The sequence below is a fragment of the Podarcis liolepis genome (assembly GCF_965112155.1).
Source record: "Podarcis liolepis genome assembly, chromosome: 7".
NCBI lineage: Eukaryota > Metazoa > Chordata > Lepidosauria > Squamata > Lacertidae > Podarcis > Podarcis liolepis.
The window spans coordinates 73721849-73738166 of NC_139561.1; the positions used below are offsets into that span (position 1 = coordinate 73721849).

Sequence of the window (16318 nt, forward strand, 5' to 3'; positions counted from 1 at the left end):
TGACAAAATATAAAGCAGTTGCAGTTCATACCTGGGTCTGCAAAGTAACTCAGGGATACGGTCCAGGTCAGCAGGAGCGCCGTCCTCATGGTGGGTGGCATCGAGGGTGGGTGCTGGTGGGAATGGGCGCTTCAGCGGGGATGGGTCTCACTGCAGGAGCCTCCCTTTCACACGACCGCCCTTCTCCCGTGTCCGCCTTCGAATTCCTCAGCGAGGCTGACCCGGGTCTCGAGGATTCCAACAGTTGCGGGTTCTTTCCTGCTTTTAAGAGAGGGGGCGTCTACCGTGACCTTGGTGTCTGGGACTGGGATGGTTTAAAGCAAAAGTGGAGGATGTTGGGGGAGGAGGAGGGATTTTTGAAGTTGCAAGGAAAATCCCGAAGCTCATCTCCTTAAAATAAAAAAGGAAAGGAAAGCGGGGAAGGACCGGACCACTTTCTCCCTTCTTCCTTCCTGCCTTCCTCGAGCTCTCCTGCCCCTCCTGCAGGACTCGCCAGCTCCCCAGCTACTTCCACACTGTAGCCGTCCACCTCCAGGGAGCTCCTGCTCATTCAGCAAGGGTAGAGCATGGCCACGCCCACCGCGGCTCCGGATTGGCTGCCTGGGAAGCTGCACTCATTAAGAAAAAAATATATATATCACACGCTCGCATTCAGAAACCGCTCGCTGGCTAGCGGTGGCTGGCTTGCTGGTTCGCTCGCTCGCGGGCGGGCGGGCACGGGTGAACCAGCTCGGGCATCGCCCCCTCCTCTCCCCACCCACCCCCGTGGGTGAAAAGGTCCGAGCTTAGTGGGTGCGGTGGGGAGTGTGAGGGGGAGGAGGCAGCTGCTGCCTGCGGAAGGGTGTGCCCCACGCTAGCAAACGCACCTCGTCCAACGCATCGTGTATCACAATGGGGCACATCATATACAGAGTGTTAAATTAAAGGCTGTGTGTGTGTTGCTAATTGTCCTTTTTTAATATTTAAAAGGATCTTGAGAATGCCAGCATCCGATAGTCCCAGGAAGGATGCAGTGGTGCCTTCTCATATTCCAAACTCCTTCCATATAGAACCTCGTTAAATTGCATTTTTCTCTGGGGTGGTGGTGGGGAAAGTATTTGTTTTCCTGGTTTCTCTCCCCTACCCTGGAAAAAGGTATTTTTTTTTATTTCGTTGAAATCCAATCTCCCCTCTGATATTTTGCCTGTTCTGGGCTTCTATGTTGAAAAGTGTGGAAGTTGCATTATTTATTTGTGGTGGGGGTGCTGGTGGGATGATCTGCTGACCCGCTTTGCAGGGAAAGAGAAAGGCGAGAAATAGCGGGGGCTGAACAGCAAGGCCCTGGGGTGGGAAAGCACGCTGCACAACAATCTGATGCAACAACTACATGCATCAAGGCCGCTTTCTGACCTGGCCTTGCTTGCCCCCAAGAGACTCTGCCTGTCCCCTTTTGCACATAACCTAGCTCCCTCCTTAAACTGCCCCAGGCAGGCCTAAGCAAAACCATAGTTTAAATCGTAGGCTGGAGGGGCTTGTCTAATTCAAATTTCTGCTTGTCTAATTCATAGGCAGGGATTAATAGGAGCCAATTTTTAGCTCTATTTTTTGTTTTAACCTGCAGACCCTTGGAACATGAGTGCATTGAGCATGTGCAGAGTGCATTCCTCCCAGCACAAGTTCCTGATCCCCTAGTATCGGGCTATGTACACATTACTATCTAAAAATGCAATTGTCCTTTTCTTCAATTTGCATTGGCTGGGGTTTGTTTTTTTTTGGGGGGGGGAGAATGCATATAAATGCAGTATTGCCTAAGAAATGGCAGGAGAGATATGGGTTGTGGTAACTCTGCTTGCCAAACTGGCAGTGGTAGTGCACTGTATGCAGAGCAAAGGAGGGAATGTGTACACAATTCCTCAGGGCAAAAGGTCACATGACACCCAGTCTACTCTCCCTCCCACCCTGCTTTTGGAAATGAATAATGTTAGGTTGGCATTCATTCAGTACTTTTAGGCTGCACTCCTAAATGCATTTACCTGGGAGTAAATCCCATTGATAGGGACGCGGGTGGCGCTGTGGTCTAAACCACTGAGCCTAGGGCTTGCCGACCAGAAGGTCGGCGGTTCGAATCCCCATGACGGGGTGAGCTCCCATTGCTCGGTCACAGCTCCTGCCAACCTAGCAGCTCGAAAGCACACCAGTGCAAGTAGATAAATAGGTACCGCTCTGGCGGGAAGGTAAACGGCATTCTGGTTCACCAGAAGCGGCTTAGTTATGCTGGCCACATGACCTGGAAGCTGTACGCCAGCTCCCTCGGCCTATAGAGTGAGATGAGCACACAACCCCAGAGTCGTTCGCAACTGGACATAACGGTCAGGGGTACCTTTACCTTAAATCCCATTGAGGTAGACAAGTATATGATTGCACTACCAGGCTGCAATCCTGAATGCAGTGGATAGGAATGTGCTTTGAGATGGCTCAGAGAATTTCGTATGCCTGATCTCAACCATCGTTACAACAACGCTGCAGAATGGGTCGGTATTATCCCCATACTGAAGATGGGAGAGGGCTGTGGCTGAGGCAGAGCGGCTTGGGCTTTTTCATTGATCCCAGATGTTCGGAGTTGTGGTTACTCTTTGGTGAGGAAAATGCACACCGCCATGACTTCATGCAACCTGGACCGGGCCTGGACCTATGGTAATCCTGCAAAATACTTTCTGTAATGAAAGAGATTACAGAAAGGCTACAGCGGGAAATCCAAGGTTCAATCTCTGCACCTCCAGATAAAGTTGGCAGGGAGCTCTGCCTGAAACCCTGCCAGTCAGTGTGAACAGTTCTGAGCTTGGATGCACCAGTGGTTGGCTTTCTTGGTTTTTGGTTGATGGGCAGCATGTGATTATGGGTGGGTGGGGGATGACCTCGGAGAGAGGAAGGGGGGGGGAGTCAGAGGCATTTTTGCATCATGTTTACCATGATTACTATCTCTTCGTTTCCTGTGCCCGTAGTTTGACTGCAAACCCTACACTGATTAGAAAATATATTCAGTCTCAAAAATAGCTTTCTTCTGCTTTTGATCCTGCACTGCTACCATTAATATATGTGCACATGCGGGGCAGTTTCAAAGGTAGCTCCCCGTGCGCTTGGAATTCTGCGCAATATGAGAAAAGACAGGCTGATTTATGCTAATGGTTTGAGGTAGAAAAAAAGGTGTCAACCGCCATGGCTTTGTGACTGTTCTGTCACCTGCTGTGAGTGAAAAGCATGTAGAGTTAGGATGGGCTGCATTTCTGCATTTGCAAGACAGGTTATGCCACACTGCCAAAATGAGCAACTCTGTTCTTTTTGATGCGGTGATCGCATGGGATGATGTGAATTGGCACTGCAGCATCCCTGCATTCCTTGCGAGCACAGCCACGGTTCTTGGTGTGAGCAGCAGGGGTTGTTGACCTGCGAGATGTGGGAGGTTTGATCAGCACATCTGATAGGTCTGCTCTCTGTTCTGACCTATAAGTGAGATTGAATCATTTGGACGGACCTGATAAACGCATCTTCCACATCCTGTAAGGGGCTGGCTCTGTGGTTCAGTGGGAAAGTGGGGAAAAAAGTTCACAGGTAAGGCCTGTGACTGACCAGGAAGAAGTGAGAGGCAGGTAGGCTGCATAATACAGTCCTACTACGTGGGGCTACCTTTGAAGGTGACCTGGAAACTACAAATAATCCAGAATCGGCAGCTCGATTGGTGACTAGGAGCAGCCGCTGAGACCATATAACACCGGTCCTGAAAGACCTACATTGACTCCCAGTACGTTTCCGAGCTCGATTCAAAGTGCTGGTGCTGACCTTTAAAGCCCTAAATGGCCTTGGCCCAGTATACCCGAAGGAGCGTCTCCACCCCCATTGTTCTGCCCAGACACTGAGGTCCAGCTCCGAGGGACTTCTGGCTGTTCCCTCACTGAGAGAAGCAAAGCTACAGGGAACCAGGCAGAGGGCCTTCTCAGTGGTGGTGCCCACCCTGTGGAATGCTCTCCCATCAGATGTTAAAGAGATAAACAACTACCTGACCTTTAGAAAACATCTGAAGGCAGCCCTGTTTAGGGAAGTTTTTAATGTGTGACGTTTTAATGTATTTTTAATCTTTGTTGGAAGCCGCCCAGCTGGGGAAACCCAACTGGATGAGCAGGGTACAAATAATAAATGATTATTATTATTATTTTTAAAAATCACTACATTTCTATCCCAACTTTCCTTCAAGGATCTCACCTGAGTCTCTCCTTCCTCGTTTTTGTTTTTTCTGGTGACAGACTGAGAGAAAACGCCTGGCCACAGGTCACCCCGTGAACTTCATGGCCTCCCTGTTTCCTACGAGGGCAGCACTGGCACTAAGGAAGAGGAAGCTGGCAGCGCCACTTCCTAGTCTAGATATATGTGAGAAATTAGGCAGGTGAGATCTGGCTGAAGGGAGGCAGAGGTTGGTTGGGCAGTGCCCAGTTTGCTTTAATAGTTCCATCCTCCGCTGCCCTATCACCTGCAGCACCTGGATAGCTCAGTTGGAAGAGCATGAGATTCTTAATTTCTGGGTCGTGAGTTTGAGCCCCACATCGGGCAAAAAAGAATCATTCTTTGCAGAGGGTTGGATTAGATGATCAATCCTCGTGATCCTTTCCAACTCTACAACTCTTTGGTGATTCTAACCCCTCTGGCTGCAACACCATAGGGCTTTGAGTCCTTCAGTCCAGTCCTAGGCCTCCTTTTCCTCTATGCCTGTTTCCAATACTCCCTGTTTAGGAGGACAAAATTATTGAGGCTGCCCCTCCGCTGACCTTTTTTTTTTTTGCTGGTTCCCGGGTGGGATGCCCTTCTGCAGCAGAGAACTAAGATGCCGTTAGACTGCGGACACCCCCTCCCTTCTTTAGCACACGCCTTTCCCACTAGCATCTGTTCCCAATTATCTCTTGGAAGTGTGTGCAACAGGCAGCTGGGGGCTGGGGTAGGGCGAAGGACTCGCAGAGCTTGCTTCTCTCCCCCCCACCCCATGTCACAATAATGGCATTCACTGCTGCACTGGTCAGGGCTTTTCGTTTCAGCTGTCCTATCCTGAAGCAGGTCTCATTTTATTTACTCATTGGGGGAAAAAATACAACGGTGAACAACATGGAATTATGGGAGCCTTTCAGATCCAGAGATGTAACTCCATGCAATTGGTTCCAACCCCACACCTTAGAACCCAGGATTTCTGGTTCTGCTATCCACGCCTCCATCCACTGAGCCCACTAGCCTCTCAAAAGGAGAGAGCCATTCTGCTGCCTGAGGCCCTGCTCCTCTTTGTCCAAAGCCCGAGAGCTTAAAAGTGCTGGGAACAACCCACATATCCCTCTCCGCTTTCAGGTTCCTCTTTCCAAGCCACTAGTGGGAATAATTCCATGTCACAGGTTAGTCCCCTGAGTGAGGCTCAGCGAATGGGAAGCAGATTGCTGATCAAAGAGCGGGAGGGGGAGATTTAAAGCGATTTCTGCTGCTTTATACATATATATATTTCTGAGGTGGAGATTTAAGCGGGCCAGGAAGATTGGCTGAAGGCTCAGCCCTGGAAAATATGCTCCAGCGTCTTTCCCTCTAAATCTCCACATGTGTCGGTCTGCCACGCTGAGGCCAAGCCCTGCTGACACACAGACCATCACCAGCAGAAACCGGCCGAGGTGTGGCGGCAGAAATTCTCCTGCGATGCTGTGTTTGCAATTGGCGTGTGTGTGTGTGCACGTGCACCAGTAGTACATGTGTGTGTTTTTGTACACGTGTAAGCAGGATTCTGGGCGAGCGTTGCAGCTGGCCTGGGGGAGGGGAGCTTCAAGACACGAAGCAAAGCACCCGCTGAAAATCCCCTCCAAGAGGATTTGAAAAGAATATTCTGAAGATTTGGGGATTAAAGAGGGGGGTGGAAATTGGCATCTGTATGGGAGGGGGAATGATTGTGCTCTCGGCAGAGGCAGGGCTTGGGAGAAGCATCAGACTCCATGAATGGAAGCTTTGGATTCTTGCCCGTGTTTACATCAGCAAAAGTAGACTGTGGCACATACAACTCCAGGGGTTTGTTCAGAGTAACTGCACTACTTCTAGTTCGGTCAGTAGAGCAGGAGGCTCTTCATCTCAGGGCTGTGGGTTTGAGCCCCACATTGGCCAAAAGATTCCTGCGTTGCAAGGGGTTGGACTAGATGGCCCTCGTGGTCCCTTCCAACTCCATGATTCTATTTCAATTTTTCTCCAAGGGCCTCAATGTGTTATGCATGGTTCTCCTCCTCTGCATGTTTATCTTCACAACAACCCTACGAGGTAAGGTTACCCAGTGAGCTTTATAACTGAGTTGGGATTTGAACCCTGGTTGCACTCTAACCACTACCCCACACTTCTGCGTGGTTCAAACTCAGCCAATCAGAGCGCATGCGCCTTCCCGCCCTCATGTTGTTTTGCTGTAGCAAGCCTTGGGGCTGTACGCTTTTGCGGTAGTACAATGCATTTTAATCTCCCTTCAAGGATACAAGTGAAAAGGCGGTGGCATGCTATATATCAGAATATTCGGGATAATGATGCATATACAGGAAGCACATGGAGAGGTCCCTATAGTGACCTCAGGCTTCTAGCTCAAGTGCCCAACTTTATGGTGGTGATATAAATCCAATTTTTAATGCATTTGCTGATTTCACCCCAATAACCCTCTTCCAGAGATGGGAATATTAGAAAGTCCTTGCTCTTGACACTACTTTCACAAGCTCCTCAATATTTCAGAGGTGAAAAATAAAGACGCTTGTGTATTTGTAACGCATATTCTAACATCAAGCATCAAGTCAGAAAGTCCTTTACTCTACAAGAGCCTGTCCTCCTCTGCCTTCATGGTTACGGTGTTTTCAAGACACATTAGCTCTGCTCGTCTGTTGCAACAGGGTTTGCAGAGAGTCATGAGGCACCTTAAAGGAATGGATTCATACCAGGATTAAGGACGGTTCAGACCTGGTTACTTGGCTAATTCGCGCTATGTGCTGCTGAACTTAGTGGGGATTGTTTTTGAGTAGGGGTCAGCAAACTTTTTCAGCAGGGGGCCGGTCCACTGTCCCTCAGACCTTGTGGGGGGCTGGACTCTATTTTGAAAAATAAAATAAAAAATGAACGAATTCCTATGCCCCACAAATAACCCAGAGATGCATTTTAAATAAAAGGACACATTCTACTCATGTAAAAACACGCTGATTCCTGGACCGTCCATGGGCCGGATTTAGAAGGCGATTGCGCCACATCTGGCCCCTGGGCCTTAGGTTGCCTACCCTTGTTTTTGAGTATACAGGTATAGGATGGCAATATTCAAGGGTCCCCAATGGGGTGTCTGGAGGAGCATTTGCACCCACCAAGTCTCTCCCTGGTCCCCACTGCCCTCTGAAATTAGGTTTGAAAGAATAGTTTTACTGTAGCCTGTAGAATCAGCTGTAGTCTGTGCTTGGTTGTGAGGTTGTGTGAGTGTGTGTGTGGTGCTCACAACAGTTCCTCCAATTGCAAACTTGCCCATAGATCCCAAAAGGCTGGCAATCCCTGCACTATAAATTGGTTGCTTCATTCCTACAGAAACCAATGGGACTTAAGTCAACTTGTCCCATTGTCTTCAACTAACAATGCAGGATCCAACCCTGAGCATTATTATAGCATAAGCTTTCATGGTCGACATCAGATGCCTGAAATATTATCCATACTTGAAGATATGCAGAGAGAAATGGGTGTAGGGAGAGAGAGAGAAAATTAGCTTTAGTACAATTAGCACTTTATTTCTTGAATTTAATTTCCCACTGACCTCACAGCTAATATTTTCTTTCTTTCTTTCTTTCTTTGCCAGGAATGGAGGACTTATGCCATATGCCTCCTCCATCGTTCGATTACATCTCACAAAATCCCTGATTGCTGACCATGCAGATTGGGGGTGATGGGCACTGGAGTCCGAAAACATTTGGAGCTCACAGGTTTCCCATCATCATTCTGCACCCCGTTAATTTGACCCAAGTGGAGTCCGAACCAGCAAACACATGTACAGTGGTACCTCGGGTTACATACGCTTCAGGTTACATATGCTTCAGGTTACAGACTCCGCTAACCCAGAAATATTACCTCAGGTTAAGAACTTTGCTTCAGGATGAGAACAGAAATTGTGCTCCGGCGGTGCGGTGGCAGCGGGAGGCCCCATTAGCTAAAGTGGCGCTTCAGGTTAAGAACAGTTTCAGGTTAAGAACAGACCTCCAGAACGAATTAAGTTCTTAACCTGAGGTACCATTGTACCAGAATAAAACTGTTTGTCTTTAAGACACTACAAGACTCTTTGTTGATCATAGCGGTTTCCTTTTCAGCAACAGCAATAAAACCCCTTAGGAACCCTTAAGCAAAACACCTGGATTTCACAATGGAGCCAATAGCACTTCTAGCAGCGACATAAACACATGGGGGTTGGACTAGATGACCCTCAGGGTCTGAAAAAGATTCCCCACCCCATGCTAGCATGCCCTATGCAAGGGTGTGGGCCTCAGCAGGTGCTCTGTGGTGCTTTCCTCTGCTTCAGGACCAGAGGCCTTGTGTTTGTATCCCTCTTCCTCCCCAGTCAGATATTTAACATCTAAAAGCCCAAAGAATAGGACTGAACCCCACAGAATTGTCAATATAGATGCCTACTTCCCTTTAAAATATATATATATAGAAAAAGGCACCTCCCAACATTTTCCCCAAAGGCAAAATAGGGGCAATGATCTATTGGGGGCATGACTAGAAGGGAGAGATCTGTCTCTGAAATAGATGGGTGCTTGAAAGTGGCATGGCACCCAGGCGTTGTGATTCTCAAGCCCCTTACTCTCCACCCCAGCAGCACCTTCTGTCTACTGGAGCCTGTCGTCCCCCCCCCATCAGCACTCTGTTGGCCCCCCAATTCCAGCACTCCACTGAGTGGCGGCTGTTTGACGGCAGCTGGACTGCGGAGCGAGCGGCCGAGGATCCGGTGGAAGCGCAGCCACATGTTGCCATAGCCGGCCGGCAGTGTGTGGCTGCGCTCCCAGCCGCCTCCGCCGCCTCCTCTGCCGCCACTGCCATGGCTTCAGACGGGGGACGGGGGGGGGGGAGTGTTCGAAGAGATGCCTTCAAACAAAGTTGGCGAGGAGGGGAGGAGCTTTGGCCTTTTCACACATCCCTCTCAAGTTTTGTCTTTTCTCTCTCTCTTCCCCCCTCAGGAAGAAAACACACACACACAACAACAACAGCCCCGCCACACACCACCGCCCCTTCTGCTGCTCCCTCAATAGGGACACAGCAGGCTGCGTAACCAAGGGAGACGAGGCCTGTGCTCGGCTCTCGCCTCTCGCTGGGCCTGGGAATTCCGACAGCTTTTTCTGATGCCTCTGCCAATTGATGGAGTCCCCCTTTCCATTTTGGCAGGGCGAGAAGGAGCTGAGCAGGGCGGGTGGGCGAACTCGAGGCAGGTGGGAGCGGAGGAAGCCGGTGAGAAACAGAGCTCAAGTGCCACCGGTGGGGATCGGGGGCCCTTCCTGGGCCTGCGTGGTACCCAAGGCTGCTTGAGTCCCGCCACTTGTTCACATGTGGGGCTCTCCTTATCGACTGGCCTGCCAAGCACCGGTTGGCAGTTGGCACTCACAGGCCCTTTCACAGATAATCGCAACAGGGAGTCCCAGGGGATGAATGAGCTGGGAAGGTTGAATGTCCCGTCCCCCACTTTTAAAAAACCCCCCACAACAATTCAATGCTCTCTCCCCATCCCTGAGAAGAGGGGTGTGTGATGTTCAGAGAAGCTGTTGTCGCTCAGAGACCATGCATTCCCACCCATTCTCTCTCTTTCTCTCTGCTGCTCAATGGAGTTTCCCAAGAAGGATGCAAAACAGCCTACATTCAGAGTGCCATCACATAGCAGCTGTTTGCCTTCTCAGGTGGGACAGTTGGGATGCTGGAAGGGTTAGGGGGAAGGAGCGTCAGAGCACCCCCTCTGTCACAGCCAGCTCAGGTTTACAAGAGAGATGAAGCACTTTCTCAGAGTTGCATTCTGTTCTTTGACCCAGAAGCAGTACCACCAAATCCTGGATGAATGAGAGCCTGTTCTGGCTTCTCTACGTGGGGAGGTAACGATGCTCTCCCTATGCTCATGAGGTTTTTTGTCTTGTAAGGTAAAGGTAAAAGGTAAAGGGCCCCTGGATGGTTAAGTCCAGTCAAAGGCGACTATGGGGTTGTGGCACTCATCTCGCTTTCAGGCTGAGGGAGCTGGTGTTTGTCCACAGACAGCTTTCTGGGTCATGTGGCCAGCATGACTCTTCTGGCACAATGGGATACAGTGACAGAAACCAGTGTGCACAGAAACACCATTTACCTTCCCGCCACAGTGGTACCTATTTATCTACTTGCATGCTTTCGAACTGCTAGGTTGGCAGGAGGTGGGACAGAGCAACGGCAGTGCACCCCGTTGTGGGGATTCGAAATGCCAACCTTCGGCAAGCCCAGAGGCTCAGTGGTTTAGACCACAGCGCCACCCACGTCCCTGTTTTTGTCTTGTGTACACATTTAAAGTACATCTTCTGCCTCCCCCAGAATCCTGGGAACTGTAGTTTACCCCTCACAGAGGTTCCAAGCACCCTTAGCATACTACAGTTCCCGGGATTCTTTTCTCTTTAATTGTATGGTGTGCATGATTTTTCTTATTATGCTTCACATTCTGCCATGTCTCCAAGGCACTCATGGCAACGCACATTGCCTGCCTTTTATATCCCCTATGTAACAATCCTGCATGTGATTGGTTAGGCTGAGATTCAGTGACTGACCCAAGGACACCCTTCATGGCCGAGTGGGGATTTTGAAGCCAAGTCTTACTCTTATCCTAGTCTGACGCTTTAACTATTACCACACACAGGCTGTCATGTTGCAGGGCTGAGTCCTGATTTAGGTAATAAGGTAAAGGTAAAAGGACCCCTGACCATTAGGTCCAGTCGTGGCTGACTCTGGGGTTGCAGCGCTCATTTCACTTTACTGGCCGAGGGAGCCGGCATACAGCTTCCGTGTCATGTGGCCAGCATGACAAAGCTGCTTCTTGCGAACCAGAGCAGCACACAGAAACACCGTTTACCTTCCCGCCGGAGTGGTACCTATTTATCTACTTGCACTTTGACGTGCTTTCGAACTGCTAGGTTGGCAGGAGCAGGGACCGAGCAACGGGAGCTCACCCCGTCACGGGGATTCGAACTGCCGACCTTCTGATCGGCAAGTCCTAGGCTCTGTGGTTTAACCCACAGCACCACCCGCATCTCTGATTTAGGTAATATCTGAGTCTAAACCAGGTTGAGTCTTTTGCTAATGGTTTATTAATTTAATTTTGTTTCCTTTATGGGCCACCCTTCCTCGAAAACCACAGAGCATTTTACAATATGCTAAAAAGAGAATGGCGTACTTACAACCAATAAAACAACAACACATCAAAGTTTTAAGACCAAAGCAGCTATCCAAGCCTTGATAACTGTCCCATAGGAGCAAGCTTCTTCCTTCTGCTTCAGGGCTGGAGACCCTGCCCTACAATCATTGCCCTTAGCCACTCTCACCTCCCCTTCCAATAGATTTGACGTTTGATGCTTGCTAACCCCATGATGATCAAAACATGTGCTAAAACATGTGCAGAAGCATTTACAATGTGGGGAACCACCAGTCCCCACCCTTCTGCTCTCCTGCCTGACGTGATTTGCTTCAGTGATCTGTAGCCAGCTGCAAAATGCATTTTCTCACCTTTTTTTCTCTGTGTGGCTGCAACACGGAACTTAATAAGCCCCACTGAAGAAAATACAACACACTTTGGGCAAACTTACAAGTGGATTGCACACTGCGAATTCCTTAAAAGCCTGTCTCCTCCAGCTCTGCTCCCAGTAATTTCCTCTGTTCCTGTAGACTTGTTGAAAAGTAAGTAGGTGTCAAACATCAAGTGTCAGCAATGCAATAAAGCCAGCCTAGGAATTTGGGTAAGAGGGTCAGTAAATGCTGTGTATATATTTAGCAGGGAATGTGCACAAACAGATAGCCTGAACGGGGGAGTCACACGTTGCCAAATCAACATGCATAGCTTTTGCGTGATGTTGGAGGTCTTGCGCACAAGATGGTGACAATGTCAGATTGGTGAAGTGTGCTAGATGACCGATATGAATGGTGCAGAAATCAAATTGACATTAATTCCGTACCTTGGGGTAGAACTGTGTGCTAAAATCAGCAGGCATCGGTTTCTACCACATATAGACTGAATAAACTGAATGTGAGTGGGATGTACCTAGTGGTAACTGGTGCCTATTGTTATTATTATTATTATTATTATTATTATTATTATTATTATTATTATTATTGAGAGCTGGACCATAATGAAGGCTGATCGCTGAAGAATTGATGCTTTTGAATTATGGTGCTGGAGGAGACTCTTGAGAGTCCCATGGACTGCAAGAAGATCAAACCTATCAATTCTTAAGGAAATCAGCCCTGAGTGCTCACTGGAAGGACAGATCGTGAAGCTGAGGCTCCAATACTTTGGCCACCTCATGAGAAGAGAAGACTCCCTGGAAAAGACCCTGATGTTGGGAAAGATGGAGGGCTCAAGGAGAAGGGGATGGCAGAGGACGAGATGGTTGGACAGTGTTCTTCAAGCTACCAGCATGAGTTTGACCAAACTGTGGGAGGCAGTGGAGGACAGGAGTGCCTGGCGTGCTCTGGGCCATGGGGTCAAGAAGAGTTGGACATGACTAAACAACAAAACAACAACAGCAGCAATACCTGGAGGTCTCAGGGCGGTTCACAGAACAAAATCAAAATATAAAACCACAAAATATATAATCAGAATGAAAACAACAGCCCAATACGCCCCCCCTTGGGACTAGTAGGGCAGAAGGCAGGATGGGGCAGCAGTAGGGGGAGCCAATAGTAAGTGGAACAAGCCAATGACAGGCAGAGCCAAGTAATTCTAGGTTTGCCCTCATCCTCCTTGATGCTGAGTTCTAGAAGGGCAACACTGAGAGCAAGTAGGTGGAAGAACACAGGCAATGCCACACCTTGGACTGGTTGGAAGTAAGAAGGCAGGCAGGTGGGGGCTGGCCGAGAGCAGACTGAGTTTGATGGGGCAATGCCCTAGTGACCCAGCCTCTATTGGTTTGTAACCCCCCCTCCACCCAAGCTGGCTCTAAGATCAAAAGTAAGCTCGTGGGGAGGATGGCGAGGGGAGAAGACATTGTGGTGGTGGGGTGGGGTTGGGAAATCACACGTAGGGGAAGGGTGAAACCACTCCCAGCCGCTGTTTCTCCCTTGAAAATGCCCCCCCCCCCGCACTTGCAGCTTGTATTTCCATCACCCAGCAAATGCACTGAAGGGAACTGGATTCTGCTCAGCGGCTCTCATACAGTTAGGGTAGTCCAGTGTCCTACTTTGCAGAGAGCAGCCCTTTAATTTGGAGAGCAGTCAGAGGACTGCCTGACTGGTTTAAAGATAAGGAACCAGAGAAAGAGCAGGAGCTTTGAAGTTGTCCACCCCCAGTTTGCAGCACTTGGTCAGCAGATTAAGCCTGCATGCAAGTCACCTGCTGTCTTACCCACTACGGTTAGAGGTATTGCATTTCTATTTAAATTATAGTCATTGTTTCTAAATTGGCAGCTATACATATCAATTACTGTTTTATATGCAAATTGCTGTCTTCCTTTTTTGGTGATGCAAACCACCTTTTTAAGCAAATTGCTGCCTTTTTTTTTTTTTGCTACACCCCCCACTTTTTTGGGGGGTGGGTGGGTGGATGCTGCTGCTAATGATAATGCAACCTCTCTTTCCTTTTCTTTTTTGGTAACAGGCCACCATAAATCCAGAGGAAGTGCGTTGAACTTTACATCTCACGTGTGGGAATGGAATGACCTGGGCCACCAGGCTGCCCAAAAGGCCCTAAAGAACCCTGTAAGATGTAAAAGTGTGTTAACTAAATTGCTCCTGCCCACATACACGTGCCTGTGTTTATGTGCCAGCACCGCGAGGGGCCTAATGGGATTGCTGGGTGAGCTCATGGAAGGAAGCAGGTAGAGCCAAGGCAATAATTATCTCCAGTGGGAGGTATCCTCAGTGCCATGAATGGGGTTGGGGTTCTGTCCTGGACAGCAGCTGTAGAAGGGAGACAGGAGTATGAACACAAGAAAAATAAACAGCATGCTAACGAATGGCTAATTAAAGCTCAGTTTTTCCAGACAATAATAACCTGAGAGTCTCACGGGAGTGGAGATTTTTTCCATTGCAAGAGTTGATATCTGTGCTTCATGCAGGTTTGGTTCTGGAAGAGGCTGAGAGCTCACGGAGATAGACAAAGTACCGCAGGAAGTGGTTTTGCTTGGACATCTGTACTGCCCTCTCAAGTTGGCAGGATAATAATTGTGTAAAAACCACAAGAGGCACAGGACTTTTTTATTTAATTAACCTGGATAAGTTTCTGTGGGGGGACTTGAAATGATAAGCACTGCTGTTGAATGAGGGGAAGGAGAGGCTGGGCGATTAAACAAGGCTGGGGGGAAAGTACCAATTCATGGTTAGTTGTTTTACACATTGAGTTGCATGTATTTGTGTGTGTGTGCACAACAGAAACAATGCAGGTGATTTACATTTAAAAAGCAAACACATAAATAGTATCCATATACACAGTATCAGTATAAACAAAGTGAGATAGCATTGCAAGCATTGAAATTATAATAAAATTTAAACATTCAGAAGAGTGGTAAGGAGGATTTCCCCATGCATCAGACATCGATATGCAGCCAAATGGTCACCTGTAGCTACCCAGCTGCTTTGCCATTCTTGTATCCTTGGTGCACAGCATCATTTCTGAAGTCCACACCTTGTGAATTTACATCTTTCAAAGGGGTTAGATGTGATGTGCTTACACCAGTTTCAAATGCAATGAGCAGTAGGCTGTTCTTTCCCTTTTTCTTCTTGAAGTGAAACATGTGGACTTAGAATCTAGGTGTGGCCTGTTGTAAAAAAGCCAACTGGTTTGCCCAGGGCCAGTCCAAGACATTTTTCTGCTTGACATAGAGCAGCAAATGCCCGCCCCCCCCCCAAGTGTACGTTGGGACTGTGCTGTTACTTGCCCAAATGAAGATCTAATTCTTGCTTACAAGTAAGAGCCTCTGCCTGCATGTTTTGGGTGGGAGCAGGACGCAAAGTCAAGGTGCCCAGTACCCAAGGCCAGCCAAGTCCTTTGGCACCTGAGGCTCAAAATCTCATTAGCGCCTCTCGCCCTCCCTGTCAGGAAAAATGCCCTAATAATAACCAACAAACAATTTGTTACCTTTTCCTAACATCTAAAATCAGCTGCCTGAGGCCGTCACCTCATTCTGCCTAATGGTGAGGCTGGTTAGGGTGGCCACATGTCCTACTTTCCAGAGGGCAGTCCTCTGTTGGAGGAACCCTTTATCTTGACGGGCTGATGGGACCAAGTAGGGCCGGCCCATTTGTGAGGCGAGGTGAGGCGATTGCCTCAGGCGGCAGGATCCACAGGGGCAGCAGATCCCGAGGTAGCTCTTTATTCCCCCCCTTTGTTTCTGATGCACATCTTCATTAACCCCTTCTTCCCCAGTCAGGAGCGGGGTGCCATTTTATGGTTTGCCTCAGGTGCCAAATGTCTTGGGCCGGCCCTGGGTCCATGTCAATTTTGAAGATAACAAACCATAAGAAAGGAGAGCAGGAGGGGTCTTGAAGTTGCCTATCCACATTTAGCACCTGGACAACAGGCTGAGCAGGTGTACAACTCACCTGACTGTAGCCTTTTCAATGCTAGTGAGATGCTTGGGGTTTCTCTCTAAAGTCTATCTTGATGTCTAGATTTTTAGTTCTCCCTATAACTTAGCATATGCAAATGTTATGAAAATCGGCGTTTTCTTTTTTGGTGACATGAAAATCAGGATGGGTGAATCTAACAATGCCAGTTCCTCATGTTTTTAATTTTCAGTTCCTTTCTCTACACTTCCACATTAGTTTGCTTTTTCTTTTTTTAAAAAGAGAAAAAATCCTGACCAGTATTTTGGTGTGAATATCTCCTAACACACACATTTTGTATGCAATTTTGCCTAAGCTGCAAAGCAGGTTGCTCCCCACTCATATAATGAATTTTTGCATGCTTTTATTGTTAATATAGGCATTCCTTTACCCCAGTATATGTGTTTTTTCAGCACATTACTCGGCTAGAGAACTGCATTGCAAAATTCAGAGATGTGTGAATTTTGAAGGCGGGCCACTTCTCGGTCCATGCATTGTTCCACACTGTGCAAATTAGGTG

The 16318-nt window shown here is 48.4% G+C and overlaps 1 protein-coding gene across 3 annotated transcripts in view; it reads right to left on the reverse strand.

Moving 5' to 3' along the window:
* The window catches only part of KIRREL2 (kirre like nephrin family adhesion molecule 2), a 60314-nt gene extending 59662 nt beyond the window's left edge, over positions 1 to 652 (reverse strand). For 2 of the 3 annotated variants that reach the window (XM_083512292.1, XM_083512293.1), the window contains exon 1: positions 32 to 652. In XM_083512292.1, the coding sequence (XP_083368418.1) occupies positions 32 to 101 (70 nt within the window). In that variant the 5' untranslated portion in view covers positions 102 to 652. The remainder of the gene's footprint in view (positions 1 to 31) is intronic. The other variant, XM_083512291.1, reaches the window with a different exon arrangement.
* Positions 653 to 16318: the final 15666 nt, after the last annotated feature.